The 27,378-nt window shown below is 50.7% G+C and overlaps 1 protein-coding gene across 1 annotated transcript; it reads right to left on the bottom strand.

Annotated features, from left to right (window-relative positions):
- Window positions 1–1,860: 1,860 nt before the first annotated feature.
- Window positions 1,861–26,403, bottom strand: XKR7 (XK related 7). Its single transcript, XM_070382114.1, is given in 4 exon segments — window positions 1,861–2,139; window positions 2,142–2,818; window positions 4,297–4,499; window positions 25,820–26,403. Coding segments are annotated over 4 exon segments (1,743 nt in total).
- Between the last annotated feature and the right edge of the window lie 975 nt (window positions 26,404–27,378).

Here is a 27,378-nt window from a genome sequence, read left to right as displayed (position 1 = left end):
ACACCCTGAGTGTGGCCCTCTTCCAGTACCTTCAGCAATTTCACCGTCACCCGTCACTATCTGATGGGCCAGCCAGGAATCTCGGACCTTGTGAGACTGGCTGCCACTCTGGGCCTTACTTCCCATCTTTAACCCACGGGAGGCTGAACTATGAAGGGCTAATTTGCCCCTCTAATTTGCATAGTCTAGGATTCTTACATCCACCTCATCCCAGCCTAGGTCTGCATGTGTCCTTAGTATTGCCTGTCAAGCCCTTGCAGTGAACGTGCCTTAGAGGCATGAGGGAGGAGGTTTTGAGGGGAGGGGTTCCAAGCTTCACCTAGAGGCCCTGGGCCCTCACCCCACAAAACTGCCTTCATCTCGGCTCCCATACCCCACCCCCCCCACACTATCCAGGACCGGCTGTCCCAGGTGGAGAGAAAGGACGCTGGGTTAGTGGTCACAAGGATGCCCTGGGGTGTTTGGGCCATGGGAATGAACCATAGGTCCTGGAGGGTTGTCAGATCTGAGGCAAAACAAGTCAGTTTTACAGCTGCCGCTCCAGGGAGCGTCATCTGCAAGGTGGCTAAAAGCCAAGATTCATGTCATGTCCTCATAGCTAATTTTTCCCAGCTGGAAACCAGCTGGCAAATTGAAATGTCTCAGAGGTTCTGAGGACAGTTTCTTCTTGGGAAGATGGCTATGGACCAAGGTTCATAGGGGCATAGAACTCATATAAACCCTAAAATTCTAGAACTGGGGTACCCATTCCTAGAATATTCTACTCACACAGGGGTCTGGAGCCCCCATTCCCCTAGAGTCCCTGCCACAGAGCAGGGGAAGGGTTCCAGTGCCTGCACCCTTTATAACACAATACAGGTCCGAGTGACTCCCTAGGATATTTTATCAGCTACGTGTCCTAGAACTTAGTCTAGAACTAAGAATATCTCTCTAGAAGTTCCTCTGCTGAACGTGCCACCACCTCATCTACAATCAAACCTGAACAGAGTATCTTCCCAGGCAGTTTATCTGTTGTGTTCAAAACCTTTATCTAGACGAAATGTTCCAGAGGCTCACCTAGAATAAAGAATGGCTCCTTGAAACATTTCACCTGAGGTATCTGGAATCTCATCCGTAACAGCGCCCACAACAAAGGGGGTCTGCTGAGGAACATTCTCCACACTCCGGGTCAGGTTCCTCTCCCCCACATCCGCCACCCCTTCATGCTTCTGCCGGTCTGGACCCCTCAGATGCCTCAGGGTTCTTCTTCCTGTTCACCTCCAGCACTGTCAGCCCAGCCCACCCCAACTTCCCAACCCACCCAACTCCCTCCTTTAATTCCCCTCTTGCCCAGGCTCCAGGCTTCGACCCCCCAGGGCTGTACCAACCTTGTTCACCAGACGCTCCCACCTCACCCCACATCTTCGATGGCCTCTTCCATCCTTCTCAGAGGCAGCCCACCCCCACACCCCGTGAAGAGCATAGGGCCTAGGTCATGAACTCCCTCCTCTGCCAGATCTGCCAGGGCTGCCAGCTGGGCAACTCCAGACAGGGAGAGGGTGTGGGGCCCCTGGCACCAGCCGTGATACAGAGGCCTCCATGAAAGTGGGGCAGCTCAAGAGGAGCGTAGCACCAGTTGGTTCCCTGGGCCCTGGTTCCAAAGAGTTTAGGAAATGGGCCGCAGGGTTGAAAACAGGGCCGAGGACTGGGGCTCCACAAGGCTGTCCCTTCCCAAGAAAGAACCCCATGATGGGGGCCGCTCTACCCTTGGATCAACAGATCCACTCGCCCTCAGCCTGATGGCCCTGCAATTCTGGGCTCAACACTGTGGTCGATGTGGGGTCAGCCAAAGTTCATCCCTTTTCACGGGGAAACTCTGGCCTACACCGTGGTCTCATACTCCAGCAGCTCCTGGGAGATCCCGACGCTTCGGTACTGCAGGCGGGGAGTTGTAGGTGAGGAGTACTCCAGCGCCAGGATGGTCTTCCGGAGCCGGCGGTCAATAAAATGAGCATCCCAGGCGGGGTACTTCTTCCGAGGCAGGTCAATCCGAATGACAGGCCCCTCTGTCCGCAAGGTGCGGGCCACAGGTGTGGGAGGCAAGCCAGGCCGCACCTGGAAGACAGGTGGCGTGGGGGTCCCCGCACGCTCGCCTCCCACACGGAGGCCCCATCCCGCTCAGGGCCTGTAGTCCTGGGCAGGGACCTTGGGGGACTTGTGACAGCGTCGGCTGGTGGGCCACAGGGCCCTGGGGCCTTACGGAAGATGCAGCCGGGGGCCTGGGGACTCAGCATGGGCCCGTTGGGGTGCAGGAGACAATAGTAGACACACATGAAGAATACGCCCAGCGCGAAGCTGGAGGCCACCACACAGACCAGAATGAGCGAGTGGAAGTCAGTGGAGAAGTTGCGGCTGGAGTACCAGAAGCCGGTGAGCGCGGCGTTCTCCAGCAGAACGATGCAGTAGTAGAGGGTCACACGGTGGCGGCTGCGGCCCTCCTTGACGTTGAACCAGCAGAAGATGTAGATGATGCCCACTACCATGTTGTAGATGATCTCTTCCCACTTGGACATGCAGAAGTCCGTCTCACCCTGGATGACCCAGAAGGTCATGACACACCAGTGGGCCACGATGAAAATGCCAAAGTAGAGCTTGTAGACACTGGCGAAAAGCGCGAAGGCCAGACTGCGGGCCGCGATGGCAAACAGGTGCCACAGCACCTGGGCCACGGCGCCCTTGTAGGACAGCGGCCGCTTGTCATCCCGCGAGTCCCGCAGCACCTTCTGGTAGGAGGCCAGCGTCCAGGCCAGGGACACGAGTGAGGCGGAGATGGAGAGGGCTGTGGAGAGAGGGTGGGGGTGGGGGGGGCTGGGTTAGGGATGGGTCTGGGTTGGGGTCTGGGGAAAGGGGGAGGGGTCTGGGTCAGGAGCAGGGTTCTGAGGAGGTGTGGGGGGCAGGGTCTCTAAATCAAGAGGGGTGTGGGGAGGGTCTGGGTAGGTGGTCTTCCAGAACATGGATGTAGGGCTGAGAGTGGTGGGGTTAGGAGCTTCCACAGGGGTGGGGACATCAAGGCAGAGGGGAGGTGGGTGATTTTGATCTCTGTAAGGGTCAAGTGCGGGTCTCTAGTAGGGGGCTGTTAGGGTGCAGGGGTCTTGGTGGGGGGTGGGAAAATAGGGTCCAGGACTCTGGGAGTGAGAAGGAAGTGAAGAGGCAGGGTCATGATTAGGGAATGGAGAGCCAGAGGGGACTGTTAGAAGCTATAGGCCACCAGGATGAGGCTGGGGCATGGAAAGGAATATCCAAGCTGAGCACAGCTGAGGGCATGGGAAGAAAATGCCAGGTGGGAAGTTTCGATGGGGGCCCGGGACCCTGGGCAAGTAGGATGTCCGGGGCACCTGAGAGATGGTGATAGAGTCTTTTGAAACACTGAGGGTGTGTCAGACAAAGTCTGGGTGGGAGGAGAGAGGGGAGCCCCAGGGAGACAGGGAATATGGTTTTTTCCTCTGACACAGGTGACACAGTGGTAAAGAATCCACCTGCCAATGCAGGAGACTTGGGAGATACCAGTTCAATCCCTGGGTTGGGAAGATCCCCTGCAGAAGGAAATGGCAACCCATTCCGGTATTCTCGCCTGGAAAATTCCACATACAGAGGAGCCTGACGGGCTACAGTCCATGAGGTCTCAAAGGGTCAGACACAACTGACTGAGCACAGCAAGGTGGCTGTGTGGGGTGACTACCTGGGGGCCAGGACAAAACCTGGGAGGAGTCTCCAAGGGGGCTGAAGAGCAGCCAGGGGTGATGGAAAGGCTCTCTGAAAACGGGTGATGACTGAGAGGGTCTGAAGCAGAGCAGTTCCCAGGAGATGCAGGCTGGGATGGGGACAGTCTAGGGAAAGAAACGGACAGGGAACTTCCCTGAGAGCCTGCAGTGTGGTGATGGGGTCAGGGGCCTCTCTCGACTTGGCAGAAGTGGGGGTCTCGTCTGCCCTGGCAATGGGGAAGGGAAGGCGGGAGGGGGCCTGAGAGGAGGCAAGGAGGTGAGGTGGGCGGGGCATAGGTGTCTCCTAACATTGAGAGTAAGTGGGCCATTGCGGGGGACGTGGGGGGTCTCCAGAGGCCTGGAAGATGGGGAGAGAAGGGGCGGGGCCTCTAAAACCCGGACAGTGAGTGGGCCAAGGGTGCGGGAGTGGACAGGGCCTCCCCAAGGGGCCTTAAGCCCGGGCAGCGGACCAGTGGCGCTGTCCTCTGAATCCTGGAGACAGGTGAGCCCCCGGGGGCGGGGCTCCGGGGGCGCGCAGGCGCGGGGCGGGGCTCACCGGGCAGCAGTTTGGGCGCGCCGCCTTCGTGCACCACCAGGCTGAGCTGCAGCACGAGCTGCGGCGCGCTGCGCAGGAAGGTCTCCAGCAGGCGCAGCATGCTCACGTCGGCGCTCTCGAACAGCATCCGCCAGTAGAAGTGGCGCCGCAGCCGCTCCCCGCGCCAGCGGCTCTGCAGCCCCAGGTACATAGCGCGCAGGTACCTATGGGAGGACGCGGTGCTCAGGATCTCGGGCTCGCGTGCGCTCGGCCCCCTCGCCCTCTCCCAACCAGCCCCTCGCCCCCGCCAGCAAGTGCAAAGGGCCGGGGCGTAGTATAGCCCTGGGCACGTCACTGCTCTCAGCTTGTTTCCTAGGCTGTGAAACGGACATAGCAAAAGGATAGCCTCTCAGAGCTGTTCCCAATGGGTTCACTAGCTTGAAGCACTGGCACACAGCAAGCCTTTCATACAGCATTATCAACATCACATTATTGCTGTGACGAGTTAGGTCCTGCTTTCTTTGCAGGATTCCTGACACTGTACCCTGAGCTTATACTAGCTCTATTATTGTCCCCATTTTATAGATGAGGAAACTGAGGTCTTGAGAATTACGTCCCTTGTCCAAGGTCACACAACTAGGAAGTAGTGGAACCAGGATTCAAATCTGACCATTAGACAACACTGCCTCTCACTGTAAACCCTAAGGAGTTGCCTACATACAGGTTCAGGCGGCGTTCGGGTACCAGCCTTCAGTTCTGTTGCCAGCTTCCTGGCCTTTCCCCCAACCCCACCTCTGAGTGCCCAGTTCTCCCCATAGGGAAGCTGCTCAGAGATCCCCTGGCATTTGAAACTTGGCTGCTTCCTCTGGTGCCAACTGCTCACAACAAACTTGACAGCTCCACCTGCTTTGCACTCATCACAGATGCTCACGATGCTCACGTTCATCTTCGTGGAACACCTCGCCTTGCCCTTCAATCCCCACCTTAGCCCTAAACCTGGACAGGTCTTGCTTTTCATCCAAGGCTAAGCTATTAGACATGACTTCTTTCAGGCAGCCTCTGCTGACCACCCCCATCTGAGATGAGGGGCTTTCTCTAGCATCCCTCCAAGCATTGCACTTGTCACAGGAGTTGTAACTGCCTAGTTATGCATCCATCTCCCCCAGACTGAACTCCATAAGGATGACTGGTTGGCTTGCTAACTGCTACACCCTCAGTTCTTTGCACATGGTAGGTGCCAATCCATGTTGGCTGCAGGATTGCAAACTTGTTTAACTGAATGGAACTCTGGTGACCCTGTAGAAGGTATGGAAGGGAGCCTGAAGACTTGACTTCAATTCCTGACTTTTCTAATTTGCTGGGTGATTTTGAAGAAGACGTTTCTCTGAATCCTAGCTGATCCCATCTAAAGTGGCTGTGAGGATTAAATGGATGAGAGACTTTGCAGCTATAAAGTGCAATCCCCTTTAGGGTCACAAAGGACCTGTCCACACAGATCCTGGCCCTGGTTCCTTGCCCAGCAGATTCACTCCTGGCAAACTCAACTCCCAAATTCTGAAGCACAGGACAGGTGTGCCCTCTGCTGAAACCAGAGAGGGCTCCCCTAGGAGTCATATTCCCCCAGATCAGGGGAGAAAATCCCACCAGATTCAATGGCCATATCACCTGAATCTAGAATCAGGGAGCCAGGGATCTGGGGGTCTATTCCCACATGTGAAGTGCTGACATTTCCAGGATGTTCTGTAGTCAACTATGTGTCACCAGCCCAAGGGAGGAAGCACAATGCTCCCTGAAATTTGTGCTCAGCTAAAACCCAGAGTTTCCCCAAATGAGTGTCCTGGTCTGAGCAATGGTGTGGCCCTCTCTGGGGCTCAGCATTGCCATCTGCCGACAAGAGGGAAGACGTTGATGACACTGAAGATCCTTTCAGAGCTAATGTTCTGGGACCCAAAGTGTCCCCCCCAAAACATGGCCAGAAACACCCATATAGGGCTCTCCTTCCCATCCCTGGGTCTTCCCAGGACCAATGGGTGGGGTAGACGCACCCTCAGTGTGACACACTATGGGATGGCAGTAAGGATAGGGAAGAGGGCTGTTCCCTCAGAAGCTGACTCAAGAAATGCAAAGGCCCTGCAGTCTAACTCTCCCGTCCAGTACTGGAATCCCTCTGGCAGTTCCCAGCCTGTGCATTTACCCCTCTGCTCACACACTTCTCAGAACAGGGATACTCTACCTCCTGAGGCAGAGCCTTCGGTTCTGAGCCGCTCAAGAGCCAAATTGAGTTTCTTCTGATTGAGTAGAAATTTGCCTCCTTCTGATTACTATTCTTTGGACCTCTGCCTACCACCACCCGCCCCCCGCAAGGATCTCTGCAACTAGAATATTCACTTACATAGCAAGGGTATCTTGACCTCTTGCTGTGTGCTAGGCCCTGTGCCCTTAAGTATCTCATAGTCACATGAGAGAGAGAGATAAGCTAAGAGCTGAAATAGATGCTCTAAGATGCTGTGGAACTCAGAGAGGAGACGGATAACTTTAGCTGGGGAAGGGGGTCAGGAAAGATGTCCTGGAGGAAGAAACATTTGATCTGTTTTAAAGCAAGCAGGAAGGTATACAGGAAGCACAGAAGGGCATTCCATGTGGAAGATCCAACTGAAGTGAAGGTACAGAGGCACAAGAGAACGTGGCTTTTTAGGGGAATGGCCAGTGTTTTGCCAGGCCTGGAAGTAAGGGTTTTCCTGGGCTTTTGAAAGACTAGAATTGTGAAGGGCATCGAATTTTTGGAATGAAGGGTTCATACTTCATTCTAAATCTGAATTTGGTCCCAGAATCAGGGGTGATATGATCAGCTCGGTGGCTTAGAAAGCTCACTCTGGAAGGTTGGCTTGGAGGACGGCCAGGTGAGCCTGGGGTTTGGTCCAGGCATGAGATGACAGGCCTGAGTTAAAGCAGGGCACAGAGGAAGGGGCTGAGCACAGAGCTGGAGATGCCAGAAGTGGGGGCAACTAAGAGAGAGACCAAGATGACCCCCAGAGCTTCTGAGGCCTCCCAATGCACACCAGGTGTCCCAGCCCCTGTCTCCCTGCTCCCCATTCCCTCTCCCATTGGCTCTGGCTTTGGACAGGAAGGAGAGACCAGCTGGTCCAATGTGAAGGGGCCTGGGGAGTTGGGGGAGGGCAACACCCTGGAAGTTTCCCTCAGGCTGGAAGACCATCTGTTTCCTGGCCTAGGTCAGCATGAGGGAGGCCCCGGCCCGGCCAGCATCCATCACCAACTGACAGGCTGCCTGCCCAATTCCCCGCCCACTCCTGCCCCCTCCCGTGCCAGCTCCCAACACCCATGCCCCAGCGAACCGCAGACAAAGGGCTCACCCAGCCCAGGGCCACTGTGGGCTGGAGTAAGGAAGCAGGAGGGGAAGAGAAAGACTTCTGAGACCCAAGAACACTGGGTCAGCGGGGAGCATGGAAAGATCATGCTACAGTCTGGGGATAAAAGGGTCTCCATTTAGCCTCATTCTGCCCCTTTTGGCAACAGGACCAAAAACCGTGGCTGTCCCTTCCAGTCTGCCTAAACACTCATTGCCAAAAGCCTGCAAGGTTTTCATGGGCCTGGGAAAACGTCTGAAGCCAGGGGGAAAAATTGGCTCTAAAACACAGGGAAAAACTGTAGAATCAAAATTAATAAATGTTTAATTAAATGTCTGCAAAACAGAACATCATATCAGCCAGTCAACTGCAATTTGGCTTTCATCTGATTATATATAATTTACACTTGATGTTTGATATGGCTGCATTTTAATATGCTTGATAGATAGATGTAGGGCCCATAAAGGTCTTAAAACAGCCCAGCCCAGGACACGTAACCTAATTTCCCTGGGCCTCAGTTTTACCTTCTCTAGAAAGGGGCCAGCACTTGCCCTCCTGTCTCCATCATAGCCACTGGGGCGAGGATCAGGAGGCAAGGTGGATATGCTGGGTTTGGGGCTTTGCCCTTGCCCTGGGTGCTGTGTGGCCATGGATATTCTCTCTCTCTAAGCCTCATTTCACACCCTGTTGTGAACATTTGTAAACTGTAGGGGGATGTGCACATAGACAGGGGGAGCATATGCTAGGTGGGGGCCTCTGGCTCCTCCTGATCACCAAGCAGCCTCTCTTTTCATTGCAATGTGGTTGACGTACTAGCAGCCTCCCTTAAAACCTCCTCCAGGAAGCCCACCCAATTCCATTCTATGTGGAAGAAGTTCACCACAAATGGGACTGATGCCATCCACACAGGACATCCTGTCTCGGGGAAAGGAATCCAGCCTCGGGGCAGTGCCTCTGGTCTCCTGCAAAACATAGCCTCAGTCTGTCCATTTGCTGCCACCACCCTGGTCCAGGCCATCATTATCCTCTGCTTTCTCAGACCTATATTCATTCCTGCCCCCCACCCCTGCCTCCTGCCCCAACCCTGTTGCCGTAATCCATTATCCACATGGCAACCAATGGAATATTTTAAAAACTAATCATGTCAGATCATGCTATTCCCCATCTCAAACCCTTCCAAGGGCCGCCCTCCCACTTGGAGTAAAATCCAAGCATCTCCCCTTGGCTTGCAGGCCCTAAACCATCTGGTCCTGCCTGTTTCTCTTACCTCATCTCAAACCACTGTTTCATTTGTGCCCTGGAGGTTCCTGGAACCCAGCCCAATTTGTTCCTGACTTCCGACCTTTGCACTTGCTGCCTGCTCTGCCTGGAGCCCCCTTTCCCCAGATCCTCCTATGACTCCCAGGTCACCTTCTCAGAGAGGCGCCCCAGGCCACCCATCCCATGTCGCCCCTCCACTCTTGCTGAATCCCTCTCATCTCTCATGTCACTCTGTCATTTTCTTCTTAACATACCTTATGAAACAATCTTATTTATTAATTTACACTACTGTGGTTCACTGAGGGTTGGGACCTCATCCATCTTGGTCCCCACTATATCCTCAGCATCAGTACGTGTAGTAGGCACTCGATAAATATTTGTTGAATGAATACACGTGCATGAGTGTTTGCAAGCATCTCCATCCTGACCTTGGCAGCCCTGGGGCTTCTTTGCCTGAGTCTGTATAGAGCTGGAATATCTGTCCTTCCTCTTCCAGGAAGCCTTCCCTGATGTTCCTCGCTAACTCTGACATCCCCCCTTCCCCACAGCCTTAAACTGCCTGAGGCTGGTGTGCGCTGAACCTAACAGACAGTTTCTACCACCCTCATTTTACCGGTGAGGAAACAGGTGCTCAGAAGTCTTATTTTAGATCTAATTTGCTGACTCCCAGTCTTGGGCTCAGAGAAGAAGACTGTCTGGGAGGAAATTGGAACAGTAAGTGTTTATAGTTAAGACTGGGGTTGGGAGCAAAACAAGCAAGCCTGGAGAAAAGAGAAATCTGCAGTGGAGGTGTGACATCCCTCCACTCAAGGATCCAAAAGGCTGTCCCCCGCCACGAGCAGGCAGCTGGGCAGGAGATGGACAGAGCTCATTCCCTTCTCCCTAGGCCCAGCATACCCCAGCACTGCGGGCTCCTCTCTAAGAGGCAGAAGGGAGAAGGATGCGGGATCCCACATCCCTGAGAAGCCCGGAAGCTTCTGGGCCCAGTGTCAGGGTCACCCTGTCTGTCTGCTGTGCTCCTGGGTTACCCGAGTCTCTGGCACTAGTCAGGGTTGCCGGCATTGGCCTCAGTCTCCGTGCAGATGGTCAGCCTGGACCCGTCTCTCTGTGGTCCTCAGTCCCACTTCTTTGTGGGTCATTGTCTCCGTCTCTGGCTCAGATCAGCCTGTTGTTGTGTCTGTCCTGTGAATGCCGGGTCAACCGTTTATGTGTCTGTTCTTCCATTACCGTCAATCAATCTACTTGCCTGTCAGTCAGTGTCACCCTGGGACCTTGGATCAGTCCTTGGACTACAGGTCACCTAGTCTTTCAGATACCATGTCCATCTACAGTCAGCCTATCTGTCTTTCTGTCCCTTGGATGTCAGGATAGTCTGTCTGTCCCCTTGGATACCAGGTCTGCTCTTCTGTCTGTCTTTCTGGCTGTTTCGTGGCTACTGCCTGTTTGTCTGTCTGTCTGTCGGTCTCGCCATGGCTTGGTCCATCTGCTGGTCTGTTGCTCAGCTCGTGGCTCGCGTGACTGCCAGTTTTCCGGCCGCCCTCCCCTGCCTGCTCCCCCTCTCCCGACTCCAAGGCTCTCTCTGTCTGTCTGCGTCTCTCACATCCTCGGCGCCTCCATCTGTCGATCTCGGCGTTTCCGAGTGTGTGTTCTCGTCCCTCTCCACGCCCCCTCACAGCTCTGGGCCAAAAAACACAGCAGCTTCCAGCGGCTCCCCCGCTCCTGCTCCATCCAGGAACAGCCCTGCACCACAGCCAGCTCTCTGGTCTTCAGTGTGGGTCCGGCTTGCAGGCTCTGGAGGGCGACCAGGCAAGGCTGATGGAAGGAACAGGAACGCTGGACCAACTGAGCTCACTGCCGCTCTGGCAGTCTGTATGGGGATAGTGTGCAGGCATTAGTAACAATAATAGCTCACACTTATTGAGCACCAACTGTATGACAGGCTGTGCTTTGTATACATGGTGTCCATTCCTCACAGCAAATCTTTGGAGTGGACACTATTATTATCCTTATTTGATAGTATCCCTATTACTATCCTTATGAAGAAGCTGAGACCCAGAAAGGGATGGCGACTTGTATAAAGTCACCCAGCAAGTTTGCACCAGACCTAGGACTCAGACTTGGCTCTCCATGGGCCCCAGCTCCAGGGAAGGTGCTTCGGTTGCCTGGAGGGTATGCAGAGTGCTGTCCGGGAGGACCCATGTCGGACGGGGCTGGACCTAAAAGCTTTGTCTGGAATTACGTGGGTTTAGAGAAACCTGAGGGGGAAGAAACAATTTTGGTTGGAGAGTCAGGAGACCCAGACTCAAGGCTGGGTCTTTCTGGGAAAGTCCAGCCCCTCTGTGGGCTTTAGTCTTCCTATAAAATAGGTTCCAGAAACCTGATTCTTGCTTGCCCCAGGGAGTTTTCATTAGGCCCATCTCCCCACCAATCTAGTTCTGATAACATTAAGACCCCACTGCTGTGTCCTGAACCCAAGCATTTCTCTCCATTTCTGTTATTTCTCTGGTCCAAGCCACCCAACCCCAAGCAGCGGTAGCCTCTGTCCACCTTGATCTCCTTCCCTCCATCCTTGCCCTCTTAGACCAGATACTTCACACAGCAGCCTGAGGGGTTCTGCAAAACCCTCCATCAGGTCATGTCACTCCCTACTCCCCTTAGAATAAAATCCTCACCATAATCTTTGGGGCCCAGTGTGATCCAGCCCCTGCCCACCTCTAGGACCTCATCTCCCTCTACCCTCCCCATCTCCCCCATCACCAGCTACACTGGTCTTGCTTCTTCGTGAATACCCAAGCTCTTTCCAGCCTCAGGGCCTCTGCCTAAAAAGGGCTTTAACAACACCTGGCAAATTCTATTCTTTCCATCTCAGCTCAGTGTCCCCTCCTCAGAGAGTCCTTCCCAGATCTTCCCTGCCCCGCCTTCCAAAGCACTTCTGCCCCTCTGGCCACTTTCTGGTCAAGTTACCCTATTTTCTTAATAATATACATCACAACTGGAGATGATCTGATTTACTTGTTTACATATTTCTTGTCTGTCTCTCCATGAGTGTGGGCACCATGCTTGTCCTCTGCTATGCCACTAGTGCCTGGCACATTGTTAATTCAGTATATATTTGTTGAATTCTTGAATGGGTGAATAAGGAGTATGAATGTATTTTATAAGCCCCCAATTGAAGGCTGTCAAGTGCAGAGGGAAAGAGTCAACCTTGAGAGTCAGGGAACCCTGGGTTCAGATCCTGATGCCGTCATTTATTGTCTGTGTAGTTTTGGGCAAGTTGTGTCCCTCTCTGAACCCCTCCGCTCAATGCTCACCTTTTCTGGGTAGCTATGAAATCAGAAAATGTTGAGACTTCCATGGTGGCACAGTGGCTAGGAGTCCACTTGCCAACGCAGGGGACATGGGTTCGATCCCTGGTCCGGGAAGATTCCATATGCCTTGGTGAAATTAAGCCCATGTGCCACAACTACTGAAGCCTGCGTGCCTAGAGCCTGTGCTCTGCAACAAGAGAAGTCACCACAATGAAAAGCCCGCACATCACAACCAAGGAGTAGCCCCTGCTTGCCGCAACTAGAGAAAGCCTGCACAAAGCAATGAAGACTCAGGGCAACCAAAAATAAAATAAATAAAAAACATTAAAAAAAAGAAAGAAAGTGGTGATTTGTATAAAATGCCCAACCCAGTGTGGAGCACTCAACCAATAAGAAGTTTTAAGAAGCAGACACTCAGAGGCTCCAGCAAGAAGAGGAGGTCTTGTAGTTTCTGGTGGGACTGAAACCTATTCCTCGCTGACTTTCCCGGGTGCTGACTCAATCTATCCTCAGAAGACAGAGGGCCAGGGAATTTCCTTCAGGACAAGGTATTCTTTGGGGCGTTTGCCCTCCTCCAGAAAATAACAACCACTCACCGAAGACCTTCTGTAGGTACTTTGCTAACATCCTCAGTGCAGCTTATGACATTTTGTGGGCATGATCCCCATTTTCCAGATGAGGAAACTAAGTCTCAGAAAAGAGGAGGTTCACTGACATTTATTCACTCAGCATTTTTGAGTACCTACTGTATGCCAGGAGCTGTACTAAGCACTCTCAGGAGCGAGACAGACCTGATCCAATGGGTGCTGTCTAGTGGGGGACCTGGACGTTAATGAAATCGTCATGTAAACCTGAAACAACAGACATTCTGCGGCTTCTACACGTGCTCCAGCCAGCTTTTGTGCTCCAGCACTGAGGAAGGCAGTGCTATTAGAGAAGGGCCCAGCTGGGGAAGAGCGTGGCAGTCAGGGAAGGCTTTCTGAAGGAGGTGGCTACTGAGCCATGATCTGAAGCAGGCACAGGAGTTAACCAGGTAAAGGGGAGAAAGGGGGTTTCTGGCAGAATAACAACATGGGCAGAGGTCCTGAGTCGGGAGGGAGAAGTAAGTAGTCAGAATGGCCGCCGAAAAGGAGATGAGGAAGCAAGGGATGAGGGGTCCATGGTGAAGCATTTAGTCTTTATCTGAAGTCAAAGAGAGGTTTTAAACAAGAGGATGAAGATCACGTGAGATAGCACTTCTACATTTTAGAGGGAGTACCTAGGCTGTAGGGAGCAGATTGGAGGGAGGCAAGGGTGGAGGTTGGGAGACCAGGTACCAGGTGAGAGGTGAGGATGGCCCAGACAGAAGGGATGAGCCTCAGAAATGTTTAGCAGGCACTTGGAGAAGTGATTTGCCCAGAGTCAATAGCCAGAAGCATCAGAATTGCACCTCAGGTTAGGGATGGACAACTCCCCCGTTTCACTGCCGGACACGGATCAAGCTGAGGACCTAGATGTGATCTGTATGTTCCCTGGGAAACACTGGGCCTCCAATTATATAGCTACCTCACCTGCACTGTGGCCAAGTGCGCTCTTGGGGGAATGGCCTTGCGGCTCCCTCCCCATCTGTCCACCCGTCAATGCTGTGTGCTCCTGCAAGGATGCAAAATAGGACCTTCCTGGAGCTGGCAGCCAAATGAGTCATAAATGTCAGTAAAGGATGCGATCTTACACGTTTGGCTCCCATTTCGTTTGGTGCTGCGAGCGAGGCTGTCTCCTTCCTCCTTAGCAGCCCCCTACAGAGACACAGCACTTTTTTTTGCTGGGCTAAGGCCAAACATCTCCCTGCCACTAATTTTAGGCTCTGGCTGAAAAGCTGAGACCCTCTCTCAACCCACCCACTGAAGTCAGCTTCCAACCAGTGCTTCTCTCTTTGCCTTGCAGAGAAGCAGGTGGCTCTTCTCCAGCAAAGTGTTTGGGACCAGGTTCCTGCCTCATGTCCTTCACTGTTTGAGCACAGCCAGATCTCCTTCCTTCTTGGGGCCTCACTTTCCCCATCTGTGAAATGGGTGCACAGCAGAGACTAAAACCCAGGACTCCATACTCTAGCCCAAGGCTCTTTCTTCCCCCTTTTCCTGAAATCCTTGTGCAACATTGGGATGATGTGAGCCTGTGAGGGAAAAGGAGTTAGATTCTGGTCTCCTGGTGACATTTGAAGGTGCTTGAAGATCAAGGCAGGGAAAAAAACCACCATTTTGTTTGTCTGGTCTGAGGGATCCTAGATGGTAGATGGGCTGAGCTGATATTATTAGGGACTCTGGGGAATGATAGAGTGGTGTCCTGTCTAAAAAGGCAGCTGTCCCTCAGCTCCAACTGATTGCTGTTGTGGGAAGGGAGAATGTGAGGCCAGTATGGCTGGAATTTCAATTTTTCAAGAAGAGCTGGGAATTAGGATACTTATGCAAAAAAAACAAAAAACGAAACAAAACTCAATTTGGAAATGTTGGCAACTAATTTTAAAGCTACCACATGAATTTAAAAGAAATTATTATTTCTTTTTTAGGTATGGTGACAGTATTACATACTTTAGTTAAATTTTAAAAGTCTATTTTTTAATGTACTGAAATATTTATGGATGCAATGATACCACACACACAAAAAGTTTCCATCACTGCAGAAAGTTCTTTCAGATGGTGCTGGCCAGGAGTTGATCATTCTTGGAACAGGCTGGTGGTACACGGACGAATCATTATCCTGTTCCCTCTGCTTTTATATACTTAAATTATCTCCATAATAAAGTTTCATTAAACAGGAAGGGAAAAAATACCATGTGGGCCAAATGAACACAATCTTAGGCTGGACTTGCTGTTGGGCCACTGATTTGCAACCTGTGGTCTGGCAGATAAGTGTCACAAAGCCCTCAAGTCAGATCCACAGACTCAGAACTGTGAGGGGCTGTAGAGATGACTGGTTTATCCTCCAAACTGAAGACAGGAGGCCCTGCTCAGCTCCCCTGCCAAAGTCAGCCACTTCTGTCTGCATCCATGTCTGGTGATGTGGAGTTCACACCCTTGGGGCAGCTTGATTGTCAAGGTGATCTTCTTTCTTATCAAACATCTTCTGCCTCCCTTTAACCTTCTGTCACCTATCCTCACACTGTCTCTGCGTCACAGCTAAGTCTCCTTCCTTGCAAGAGAGGTCCGGGGGTGAGAGGTAGTGAGCATCAGGTCCCTTGATGCCCTTCTCCCAACCCCTGTCTTGTTACTAAGCAAGTAGGATGGGCTGCTACTTGGGCCAATAATAATTGGTGGTAAATATTTTCTGAGAAAATAGTATGTGAAGGCCCATGCATTTATATTATTTCAAGACATCTTTTTTTAAAATAAGTGAATGTGGTCATTTAAGGTAATGATGGTTCCTTAAAAAAACATTTATTTATTTATTTATTTGGATGCACAGCATGCTTACTCCTTGGAAGGAAAGTAATGACCAACCTAGATAGCATATTCAAAAGCAGAGACATTACTTTGCCAACAAAGGTTGGTCTAGTCAAGGCTATGGTTTTTCCAGCGGTCATGTATGGATGTGAGAGTTGGACTATGAAGAAGGCTGAGCGCCGAAGAATTGATGCTTTTGAACTGTGGTGTTGGAGAAGACTCTTGAGAGTCCCTTGGACTGCAAGGAGATCCAACCAGTCCATTCTGAAGGAGATCGGCCCTGGGAAGGAATGATGCTAAAGCTGAAACTCCAGTACTTTGGCCACCTCATGCGAAGAGTTGACTCATTGGAAAAGACTCTGATGCTGGGAGGGATTGGGGGCAGGAGGAGAAGGGGACGACAGAGGATGAGATGGCTGGATAGCATCACTGACTCGATGGACGTGAGTCTGGGTGAACTCCGGGAGTTGGTGATGGACAGGGATGCCTGGCGTGCTGCGATTCATGGGGTTGCAAAGAGTCAGACATGACTGAGCGACTGAACTGAACTGAAGAGCATGTGGGATCTTAGTTCCCTGACCAGGCATCAAACCTGTGTCCTCTGCTTTGGAAGCGTGGAGTCTTAACCACTGGACCACCAGGGAAGTCCCTCAGAACATCTTCACAAGAACCTTAAGGGGTGGGTTCTATCATCCCATTTCACAATGCAACTAGAGCTCCAGCTGGTGAGGAAACTTGCCCAAGGTCACCTAGTGAGGAAGCCATGGTGCCATGGACTGTACCACTGCTCCAAGCTCTTAGCTACTTTGCTCTCTTGTATGAGTCCTGGGAAAACTCATCCAGGATCCCCAAGGCCCCAGCTGAACTTTACAGATGGGGTAGCTGAATCCCAGGCAGTGAAATGTCTTGCTCAAGATTCTGATTTTAGAAACAGATTCACAGAGTTAGAGAATGAACTTTTGGTTACCAGGGGGTAAAGATGAGGGGAGGGATAGATTGGGAGTGTGAAATTAACATGTACACACCACTATATTTAAACTAGATCATCAACAAGAACCTACTGTATAAGTCAGGGACCTCTCCTCAATATTCTGTAATACCCTAAATGGGAAAAGAAATTGAAAAGGAATAGATACATATATATGTATAACTGAATCACTTTGCTATACTCCTGAAACTAACACAACATTGTTAATCAGCTATATTCCAATGTAAAATAAAATTTTTTTAAAGCCACGTTACTAATAGTACCTTTTAGTCAGAGAAGAAGAACCCAGAATATTAACAGTGGGGGAAAAGTTCTGATTTTCAAGATTCTATTCAGTTCATGTGAAAATTTATTGAGCACTTACTGCATACAAGGAACTTTACTTCTTCTATCTCCTAAGTCAGCCGCTTGCGCATCCTCCTGGGAACTCAGCCTCAGGGTTGCTCCTACTCTATCTTATACTAATACATATGTATTGCCCTGAGCCTGCATTTCTTCACTGACAGTTTGGAGGGCTGCAGCTGCAGATGAAGGCCTAAGCAGACCCCAGTGTCATGTCTGCACAGGGAAGTGCTCCCACATGGCCTTAGTGCTCCCCTCTTCAGCCGCAGATGCAAACCTTGCTTCAACAGACTTCATGTTCTGAGAATCTCCAATGCAGGCTCAGTTGTTTCAGATGTGTCTGACTCTTTGTGGCCTCATGGACCATAGCCTGCCAGGCTCCTCTGTCCATGGGATTTTCCCAGTAAGAATACTGGAGTGGGATGCCATGCCCTCTTCCAGGGGATCTTCCTGACCCAGGGATTGAACTCGCTTCTCCTGCATTGCAGGAGGACTCTGTACCACTGAGCCACCAGGGAAGCCCCAAGAATCTCCTATAGACCTCATCAAAGCTGGCTGGGTACAAGGCCACCAATAGTAACAGAGGGTCTGCTTGGAGTCACTCACCACGGGGGACAGAGAGAAGAATGAACAAGGCTTCAACTCCCCAGGGGCTTGTAATCTGTTAAGAAAACCAACCAGGTGGGCAAGGATTACAACAGAATCTGATCAGGACAGTGGGGCTAAGAGGAATGAGTAATTGTGCCTGGGGGGAAAGTCTAAGAGGAAGAACCCAGAATGTGTTAACAGTAGGTATTTTATACTAAAATAAAATTTAAAAAATACTTTTCTGACTTTTTCTCTTTCCAAAGCAATACATGATTATTTGTTTTCTAAGAATACGCTTAACTAGTAGAAGGCAGAATATTTTGGTAGTTACACATGTGGGCTTGGGAGCCCGACTGCATGGCTCCCCACGCACTGGCTTTCCTACTTATGTACTGAGAGGCTGTTATCTCTCTGTGTCTCAATTTCCACATCTGTAACAATAAGCCAATAACTCTAGCTAACACAAATCGAGAACGTATGATGTTTTGATTACTGTGCAAAGCAAATTCCATATATTAATTCAGTAGCCTTCACAAGGGCCATTTGTATAGGCATGTTATTATTCCACTTCACAGATAAGGAAATAGGCCCAGAGAGGTTAAGTAATTTGCTCAAGGTCACACAGCTAGCTCATAAGTGGCAGAGTCAGAGTTTGGGCTCAACAATCCTTATTCTACATTATCACACTCCCAACCTGACAGGATTGAAGAGGAATGGTTTAATCTAAGTCTCTAAAATTATAGTTATAATTCTTAATAACATCTGATTTTTTACAAACAGATTTTTTTTTACAAACATGTTTTTAAAATGTGTATGGGTAAAATGTATATATGTATTTCTTGGTTAATTAAAAGCCAGAGTAAAACCTTCAAGTGATATAAGAAATACCTAGTTAATAAGGGAAAGTCTCTCCTAACCCCACCTCTCAGCCCCCAGAGATCATGAGCAAGGACAGTCTTCTTTGGACCTCTCATGCGCTGCCTGAAGTTTCAACGAGCACTTACAGTTCCTTTTTAAACAGACAAAATAAGCAAGCAATTTCCATTTTAGATGAAAGAACAAACAACAGTCTGTCTGATTGAGGGGGTGGGTGTTGGGGTCTGAGGGGTAGAAAGTGGCACATGGTGGGTTTGCTCAAGGAAAGCTACTCCGAAGAGGTGGCTCTTTTTTGTTTTTTTTTGGTTGCACCTTGCAGAATGCAGAATCTTCATTCCCCAAAGAGGGATGGAAACTGTGCCCTCTGCAGTAGAAGTGTAGGGCCCTAACCACTGGACTGTCAGGGAATTCCCAGAGGTAGCATTTGAGCTTGGCCTTGAAGGGAGTGCAGAGTTTCACTGGGTGGAAGATGCAGGGCGAGGGAGGTGTTGCTGAAGGAAGGAGAGCAGGCAGCTGCTCAAGGCACGAAGGAAAAGAGCGTGTGGCTTATGGGGGGGGTGGGCATCAGGGGTGGGCAGAGCGCTGAGGAGATGAAAGGGCAGGAGGTAAGGGGCTGACACCAGGCTACAGCTATAGGCTACAGCTATAAGACTCGCTCCATGGACAGAGGGGAGCCAGGGCAGGCCCTCTGGCTACAGTATGGCAGGCTCAGCTCTGAGCTTTCGAATTATCATTCCGGCTGCAGGTGGAGGCAGGATGGGGAGGGGTAGGTTGGGGAGGGAGGGACTGGAGGCTGATAGGATTTCCCAAGGGAAGAATTCCGAGGCCCTTACAAAGGCTGAGTGGTGAATGGAGAGGCCAGAGTAATCCCAGCCCATCTTCCTTCCTCTCCCTAGGGACCTTCGCCCCAGCAGCCGGGGGTTCAAAGCCATTTCCTGGCAGCCCTCCCTCCTCCCCCAGGGCTTCTCCTGTGTGGTCTTTATAGATCAAACAGGGGACACTGGGCCCAACTGCCGCCACTGTGTCTGTTAGGGGCTGCTCTAATGGCCTGTTGCTGCCAGCTGGGCAGAGAGGGGAGGACGGTGGGGTGGAGAGCATCCTGGAGAGGGGTCTCCCAGGAGGTGGGTGGTGAGGCTCGACTGCCACAACCCTGCAAGGTCAGAGCAGGGAGGGACCTTGCGGATAGTCACAGAGTTCAAGGGGTTGTAAAACATGTTTCAGTTGTAGGGCTGTCAAAACAAAATCTTAGAAATGCAGTCATCATATCAAGAAAAGAGAAACTTGAGATGCTCAGGCTGAAATGATGGTAAGAGGTGAAACACAGTTTGAAAACCACTGTGGAATCCAACTCCTGACCTGTTTTATAATAATACAAATAGTAATGGTTACTGAGAATTGAGCACTTCCTGTGTTCCAGCTCCTGTGCTACACATACATTCTTTAATTCACTCCTCCTCCAGATCACACATGATAGATATTGTTAGGAAGAATGTCCAGTTTGCAGATGAGAAAGTTAAGGCACAGACAAGTTATACCATTTGCCCAAAATCACAGAAATCGGCAGACACAGGTAATAAGGCTGATTCCAGAGTATGAGTTCTTAACTGTTAACTGGCCCCAATGTGGTAACTGACCAAAGAAGAAAAGCTGTCCTGTCTGCTATGCTTGAAACAGGTCCCTCCCTGCTTTGCTACTGCCCAGGTCCAGCTCCCATCTTCTCTCACCTGAATCATTAAGCAGCCTCTTTGTGGGTCTCTGGACTTACCCTGGCCTCCCTCCAGTCCATTTTGCATCCAGCCGCCAGAGTGATCGTTGTAAAACCTAAGTCCAGATCCTGTTCCTCCTCTGCTCAAATCTTCGTGGGCTCCCCACTTTGTGCAGAGTGAAAACCCCAAACCTCCCCTTGGCCCTGCATTGTCCAACCCCAGCGAACCTGCCCCACAATCATTTCTTACACTCTCCCCTCAGCTCTCTCCTCTGCCCCAGCGACTTCTTCCTCTGCTCCTTTCCTATGCCTGGAACACCCATCCCAAGATGTCTACACAGCTCCCCCTCACTCTGTTCAGCCCTCTGCCCATGTGCCCACCCCTCACAGAGGCTGCCCTGACCACCTTATCTTGAAGGACTACCCTCTCACCCATTTCACTTTTTCCCTAGGGCTTACCACTATCTTGACCCATTATATTTTATATTCTGTGTTATATTTTTATTAAATATTATGTTTATATTAGGTAATTTATATTATGTTTATTGGTTTCTCCCACTAGAGTTTTGAGCTCCAAGAGGGCCAAGACTTTGTCTTGTTCACCACTCTGTTTCCAGCACTTAGAGCAGTGCCTGGTAGACAGCTGGTGCTCCATGTGTTTGTGGAATGAATGATTACAGATTAAGTGCACAGCTGCCATGTCCCTATGGCTTCAGGGGCCTTCTAGGCCCTCTTACCTTCCTGCCCACTCCCAGACCACTTACTCAGTGAACAAACCTCTTTCCACAGGGAATAAAGCTCAGGCTGATGGTATGAACCACTGCCAGCGGTTCTGAATACTTAATGATGGGCCAGTTCTTTGCTAAACCCTTGGTATATTATCTCGTGAGACCTCGAAACAACCCAAGAGGTGACACCATTATGGTCTCGTTTATAAAGGATGAAACTCAGGCACAGAGAGATTATGTGTCTTGTCAAGATCACATATATAATGTGGTACAGTCATGATTTGAATCGAGCACATTTGAATCCAGAGTTCATGCTCTTAACCATTATGTGAAAAATAGAGTTTCCCTGAGAGGAAACCCAGAGTCTGGTTTTCACACCAGGGAGGTCACTAATGCATTTCCAAACTTTTCTTGAGTGCAGAGCTTGTGAGGAGGCTGAGGGAGCAATACTGGGACCTAAACATGGAGGAGGTGTTAGAGGGAGGGCTTTCAATGTCCAGTTTGCCTCCTTCCTTCTTCTCCCTCCTGTTTGGGGTCCCCAGATCCCGACAGCCTGGGAGGAATCCCATGCCAGATCGTCTCCCACTAATTGGCTTAACAAACCATGCTTATCTGGGCAAAGCTGGGGCCCAGTGAGTTTAAGATTAGGGAAAGCAGGATTCATGGCTTACTGCTCTGCTGCCCACGGGGTCAGAGGGGACAGGGTTAGGACTTTAATTGGCTTAACAGTGCTGAGTGGCTTAACAGCTCAGAGGGTTGTGCAGGGCGGGGAGGAGCGCTGGGCAGAAAGGGATGAATACACAGGTTGGTGTCCAGCCCACAGCCAGCTTCGTGTCTGACCAGAGGATCTGTGTGTTCTCTCAGGGATCAATCTGTTTCTGTGCTGGGCCATTGCTCTGGAATCTTCTAATGCAGCCAGTGTGATGGTAGCAGGGATAGAGCTTGGGCTTGGGAACTGGACAAAAGCAGGTGGACATCTCACCTCTCCCCTGCTGCCTCGATGGTTAACCTTGGGCAAGTTACTTTACTTCTCCAAGTCTCACTTTTTGTCTTATAAATGGGTAAATCAACTGCCACCAGAGGGAAGGTTTCAGGGCAAAAAAAGGATCACGTTCCTCGAGCACCTCACTTGGGGCCTGCTGAGACTTGGAGGGTGAACAGTGTCTGTGAATTCCTTCCTTTCCTCTCCCACCTCAGAGCCCCATTTTGCATTTAAAATAATAATACCCATTGTTTGAGAACAGAAAAACAAAGGACTTCAATCAACTGTGAGGAGCTGGTCAGAAGTTACAAGGAGGATGGGGCCCACATTTATTTCATGTAGTTAACATTATTTTTAAAAACCTTAATTAGTAGTTAAATACTGGCAGAATTCAGCTCCCCGCGCCACCGCCCAGCCCCCCCCCCGCCAAAAAAAGACCCAATTTCTGATTCCTCAAGAGAAATCAAGACAACGCCTGGTCCATGATTTCACATGGCACCATCAGCTGGAGCTGGGTAGTAGCTTCATCTTCTCTAGGCTTGCCTCATACTGTCCCTTGACTGAAACCCATGTACTGACACAGGTCTATGTTATCTAGCTCCATTTTTTTTTTTAATCTAGCTCCTTAAAGTATTCAAATTTCGATTTAGCATTGTATCAGTACAAGCATGAGGAGTTGAAAAACATCTTTAGGTTTCAAAGTAATTTATTTGGATTAATTTATTCAAAATTTCAGGAAGTAAATGACTGGCCAATCCCCAAGCTTTGATTCTGCAGGTCACACACACACATCTCCTTCCTCATTACCCCAGGTTTCACCCGTGAGAACATCTGCACCAAGTCCCACTGAACAGTGAAGTGGTTCTTTGTGGGAACCTTTCACATGGTAAGCGAACACGTTGTGCCCACATTGCTTAGTTTCTAGGAATACTAACCCTGCTGGCTTCTCGTCTGGATTTGCCTCCATTTAGCCATATCCTCCAGAGAAGGCAATGGCACCCCACTCCGGTACTCTTGCCTGGAAAATCCCATGGATGGAGGAGCCTGGTAGGCTGCAGTCCATGGGGTCGCTAAGTTGGACACGACTGAGTGACTTCACTTTCACTTTTCACTTTCATGCCTTGGAGAAGGAAATGGCAACCCACTCCAGTGTTCTTGCCTGGAGAATCCCAGGGACGGGGGAGCCTGGTGGGCTGCCATCTATGCACAGAGTCGGACACGACTGAAGTGACTTAGCAGCAGCAGCCATATCCTCAGTCATTTCAGAATCCAAAGCTTTGGGGACAGGGGCCCAGAGGCTTCAGCCCTGATAACTAGACCCAGAGTCAGAATTCCAGAAAACGGAAGGCTCTTAAGGTCATCAAATCTATTATTTTCATTTTACATACAGGGAAACTGAAGCCCAGAGGTGGGAAAAGCCCTCGCCCAAGGTCACCTAGAAGCTAGTTACAAACCCGCATAAAGTCTCCTGATCCCCACACTACCCCCAATCCAGCACTTTTCTGACAATATGCACTGTCTCCCCATCCTTATCCACATAGTTCAACTCCCTCCCCCTCCTTTCCCATTCGTATCTCAGTCTAGCAGAAGCCCTGACTTTCTATCATCCTGGAATCTTGGGATCTCAGACTCATAATTCTTTGAGCCTGGGGGACACTTTAGTGGCAGAATTGCAGGGTAAATAAATTGAACTTGAGCTTTGAAGGCAGAGAGTCTTGAGTCCCAACGCTTCTACTTACTAGTAGTGTGACCTTGGGCAAGGATGTCCCCTTTCTGAGCCTCCATTCCCTCATCTGCTAAGTAGGAATGATAATACAACCATGTTACAGAATTCCTAGGAGGGATACAGGAGATGAAGCAGGTAAAAAGGCAACCAATAGGCTGATGCAAAGTGAGTGCTTAATAAAACAATTGTTACAGAACTGTAAATTAGGGGTCTCATGTCCAGATGTGATCAAAGAGAATGGAACTGGACAAACTGAAGCACAAATATCCTGTCTAAATTGTTCCAGGCCTAGAACTGCTAGATGCCTTTTTTTCCCAAGGGAAAGTGAAGACTCTAAATTTTTGAAATACTATACAAGCTAGACAAAACACTACTGTAGCCCAGGTTCAATCAAGAGCTATTAGTTTGTCATCCCTGCAAAATCACCTCATCCCAACCCCCTCACTTTACAAATAGGGTTGAGTAGAAATTGCTAGCCCTTTCATCTAAGAAACCATGGAGTTCAATGGACTCTCAGCCATCTGCGGCCACTCTCCTGAGACCCCATCCTCACCCTGTTGTCATTTTTTGCTCTGTTTGAGGGAAATTCAGTTTTATGTTCAATAAAAAACTATTCATTTCTTGTAAGTAGATTCTGAGCATAGGGAGAAGGAGGTTTTGAGGTAGCCAGTGAGTCAAGGGGCAGCTGGCCCACTTTAGGCTGAAGGGAAAGGGGGATGAAGCTTTGGCTACCAAGAATAGGAAGTTACCATTTCAGAATCTAAAAATATCTTTCACCATCTGTCCACTCGGGCACAGAATGATAAATGCAGATTAGTTCCTGGATGTAGACATGAATATTTTTATGTATCAAGCTAATAATAATAACACCACCTTGTGTGGATAGAGTTCCACCCACCTCTTCCCCCAGGGCAAACTAAATGGAATACACAGAACATCTAGGCAAAGCATAGATGGGGAAACCAAGGCAGAGAGCGATTTGGCAACATAACAAGGGTGACACAGCAAGTGAGCAGCTGGGACAAACCCTGGGAGTCCTGTTTCCAACCCTCAGCCCAGAACTGAATCTACTAGTTAAGCAGAACATGTTAACAAGTAGCAGAATAAACTTAACAACAGCAATAATCACCCTTTACTCTGAAGTAGCATTGACTTTTTCCATGTTTTCCCCACATCTGTGATAATCATGATAATCTACTGTATTCCTAAAATACGTTATAGTCTGCAGGGCTTTTACAAAGACCTTTCCTCACTGGACCAACCCAAAGAGGTAACAAAATGTGATGGTAAGTCAATGAGATGAGAAAAAGAGGGAATCTCCCTCATTTCACAGGTAAGGAAACAGGCTTGGAGGGAGGAGGGGTTTGCCTAAGTTCAAATAGTAGGCAAGTTCATTCTGTCAGTATACAGTACAGCCCAACTTACTAGAGAAATACAGACTCAAGGGAAACCCTAGGTTCAGAATTCCCCCTGTCTCCAATTAATTCAGCTCATCTCAGCAGGCACCCTCAGTCCTGGCAGAGGAAGAAGCCTAGAATTAGGCTGCTGTGCAAAGCCTCAGTTTTGTCTTACTGTCCTGAGATGAAAGAACAGCTAGTGGCTATCTAACCTCAGATTTAAGATCCCATATCCCCATGGCCCTGTTTCTTTTGAGGGAAAGGTAGAGACACTGAAGAAATCTTAGGAAGTCGAAAGAGCTAGACACCTTCTCAGCTGGGTCCAGCACACCCTTTCCCAAAAGTCCAAAAAGTTTGGGGAGGATATTCATTTAGTTGCCTCAAATTCTGTTTCTCATGGGAGGTTGGGAATGGACTGCAATTCCAAACTGAGAATCTTTGAGAGCAGGGAAGGACTTCTGAGATCTTTCCTAAGCCCAGGCTCAGACTCAGGACTCAGGCAGACTGGAGTAGGACAGGGCTGGATGGAGCTCTGGGGCCCTGTTCCAAGCTTCATATTCATCTCCGTTGGCCCTGGGCCCTCCTCATTCACACACCCCTGATGATCTCTTTCTCTTTCTTCTTGCCCCATTCCCTATCTTTAGTAGCCAGATCCGAGAGGATGGAATTGAAGCTGGTCAGAGTTAGAGGGCAGAGGTCAGTGAAGAGCCGGCAGAGAAGGAATCAGAACTGTAATAGGGTGGGGCGGGGCGGAGGTCAGGACTTAAGGGGGCGTGGAGGGTAATACAAGGACTGGGGCGGTGGGCAGCCCCTTACCACCCCCACTCCTCCAACTCGGTTCTCTCCACCTGAGCTTCTCCTACCTCCAGACCTGGCCGAGCTGCAGGAGGTGGACGAGGGTCTGCAGCAGCCAGATGCAGAGGCGGCAGCAACGGCGGCGGTAGGTGCTGGCTGAGGAGGGCGCGGGTCGGGAGCCCAGCTCAGGACTGCCTTCTTTGGTCCGGAAGGCGACGGCGCTGTCCTTGGTGCTGATGACCGGCCCGCCGGTACCGCTGTCCTTGGTGCTGACGGCGGGTCCCGGGGCCCCCGCGGGCTCCGTATAGTCGTAAACGAACCAGCGAAAGCTGAGCAGTTGCACGACAAGCGAAGGCAGGAGCACAAACAGCAACGTGAGGCCGAAGTAGGTGTGCTGACCCTCCAGGTAATAGGAGGCCGCCAGCCACAGGTCCGTGGCGCCGTCGGAGAAGAACACGAGCAGCGCGCACAGCACCCAGCAGCAGTCCCGCAGCTCGTAGCGCGGCCCCGGGCCCCCAGCCCCCGTCACCCCGGGCCCCTCGGCTACCTCTGCCGCCTCCCCGCGCCCTCCTGCACTGCCCCGGGCTCCTCCGGCCGCCTCCTCCGGCCCCGGGCCGGCCGCGGCCACCGCTCCATCCGACTTCGCGGCCATGTTGGCGGAGCAGGAGGCGGGGAGCGACTTCCGGGCGGCGGAGGGGGGGTGGGGTGCGGATTGGGGAGGACTCTGTGCAGGCGGCTCCCGCCTCCTCTTCTTCTTCCTCTTCTTCTTCCTCCTCCCTAATACTTCAATTATTCATTACCCTCGGCGCCGCCCCTGCCTTCCCCCACCCCGCCTGGGCTGTGGCTGGATGGGGGCAGACCTCCGGGGAATGAAGAGGGGGAGGGGTGGGGAGAGCATCCCAGGTCACCCTCTCCTTCCTTCCTCAGAGGCGTGGGGCTCCAGCCACATGCTTTCTGCCTCTCGGCCCCCCTCCCCACTCCACTTCCTTCATTCCTCTTGTCTTCACCGGTCCTTTCTCCATCCTTTCCTCTTCATCTCCTCTGTTTACCTTTGGTGGTCAGGGTCTGAAGAGGGTAGGGGACCAGGGACTTTGAAAACAAGGGACTTTTTAGGCGGGCACCCCGATAACCCATTAGTAATCACTCCGTGCTCACACACCACTTCCTAGTTTCCAAAGTGTTCACATATTGTTCCATGCCTTTCTTTGATCTTGAGAGGTCTCTTTTCTTATTGTCTTTTTCTTACTGCTTTGAAGCTGAGTAAACTGCAGCTCTGAGACTTGCTGTCTCTTCCCACTCTCCCTTGTCCTCCCCCAGGGACTGCCTTCATCTGGCCACAGCCTTAGTTAAATAGAGGCTGGGAAGGGGGCAAAATCAGAGGGAAAGGGATGGGAGGAAACGCCAGGTGGAGGAAAGAGCAAATGCAAAGGCCTAGAGGCATGAGACTGGAGGGCATGTTTTCAAGGAAGTCTGGGTCACAGATCCGAGGAGGTGGAAAGCTAAGAAAGATGGGGACTAGAGAGTTCCAAGGGATGCAGTCCTAAAAGGCCAGAAGCAATGGGCAACCATTGCAGAATTTGAGCAGAGAAGTAATATGATCAAATCAGTATTTGGAAAAAAACATTTT

Source organism: Bos mutus, chromosome 13 (assembly GCF_027580195.1).
Source record: "Bos mutus isolate GX-2022 chromosome 13, NWIPB_WYAK_1.1, whole genome shotgun sequence".
Taxonomy (NCBI): Eukaryota; Metazoa; Chordata; class Mammalia; order Artiodactyla; family Bovidae; genus Bos; species Bos mutus.
The sequence above is the reverse complement of the archived record's forward strand: the minus strand, read 5'-3'. Positions and strand labels throughout refer to the sequence as shown.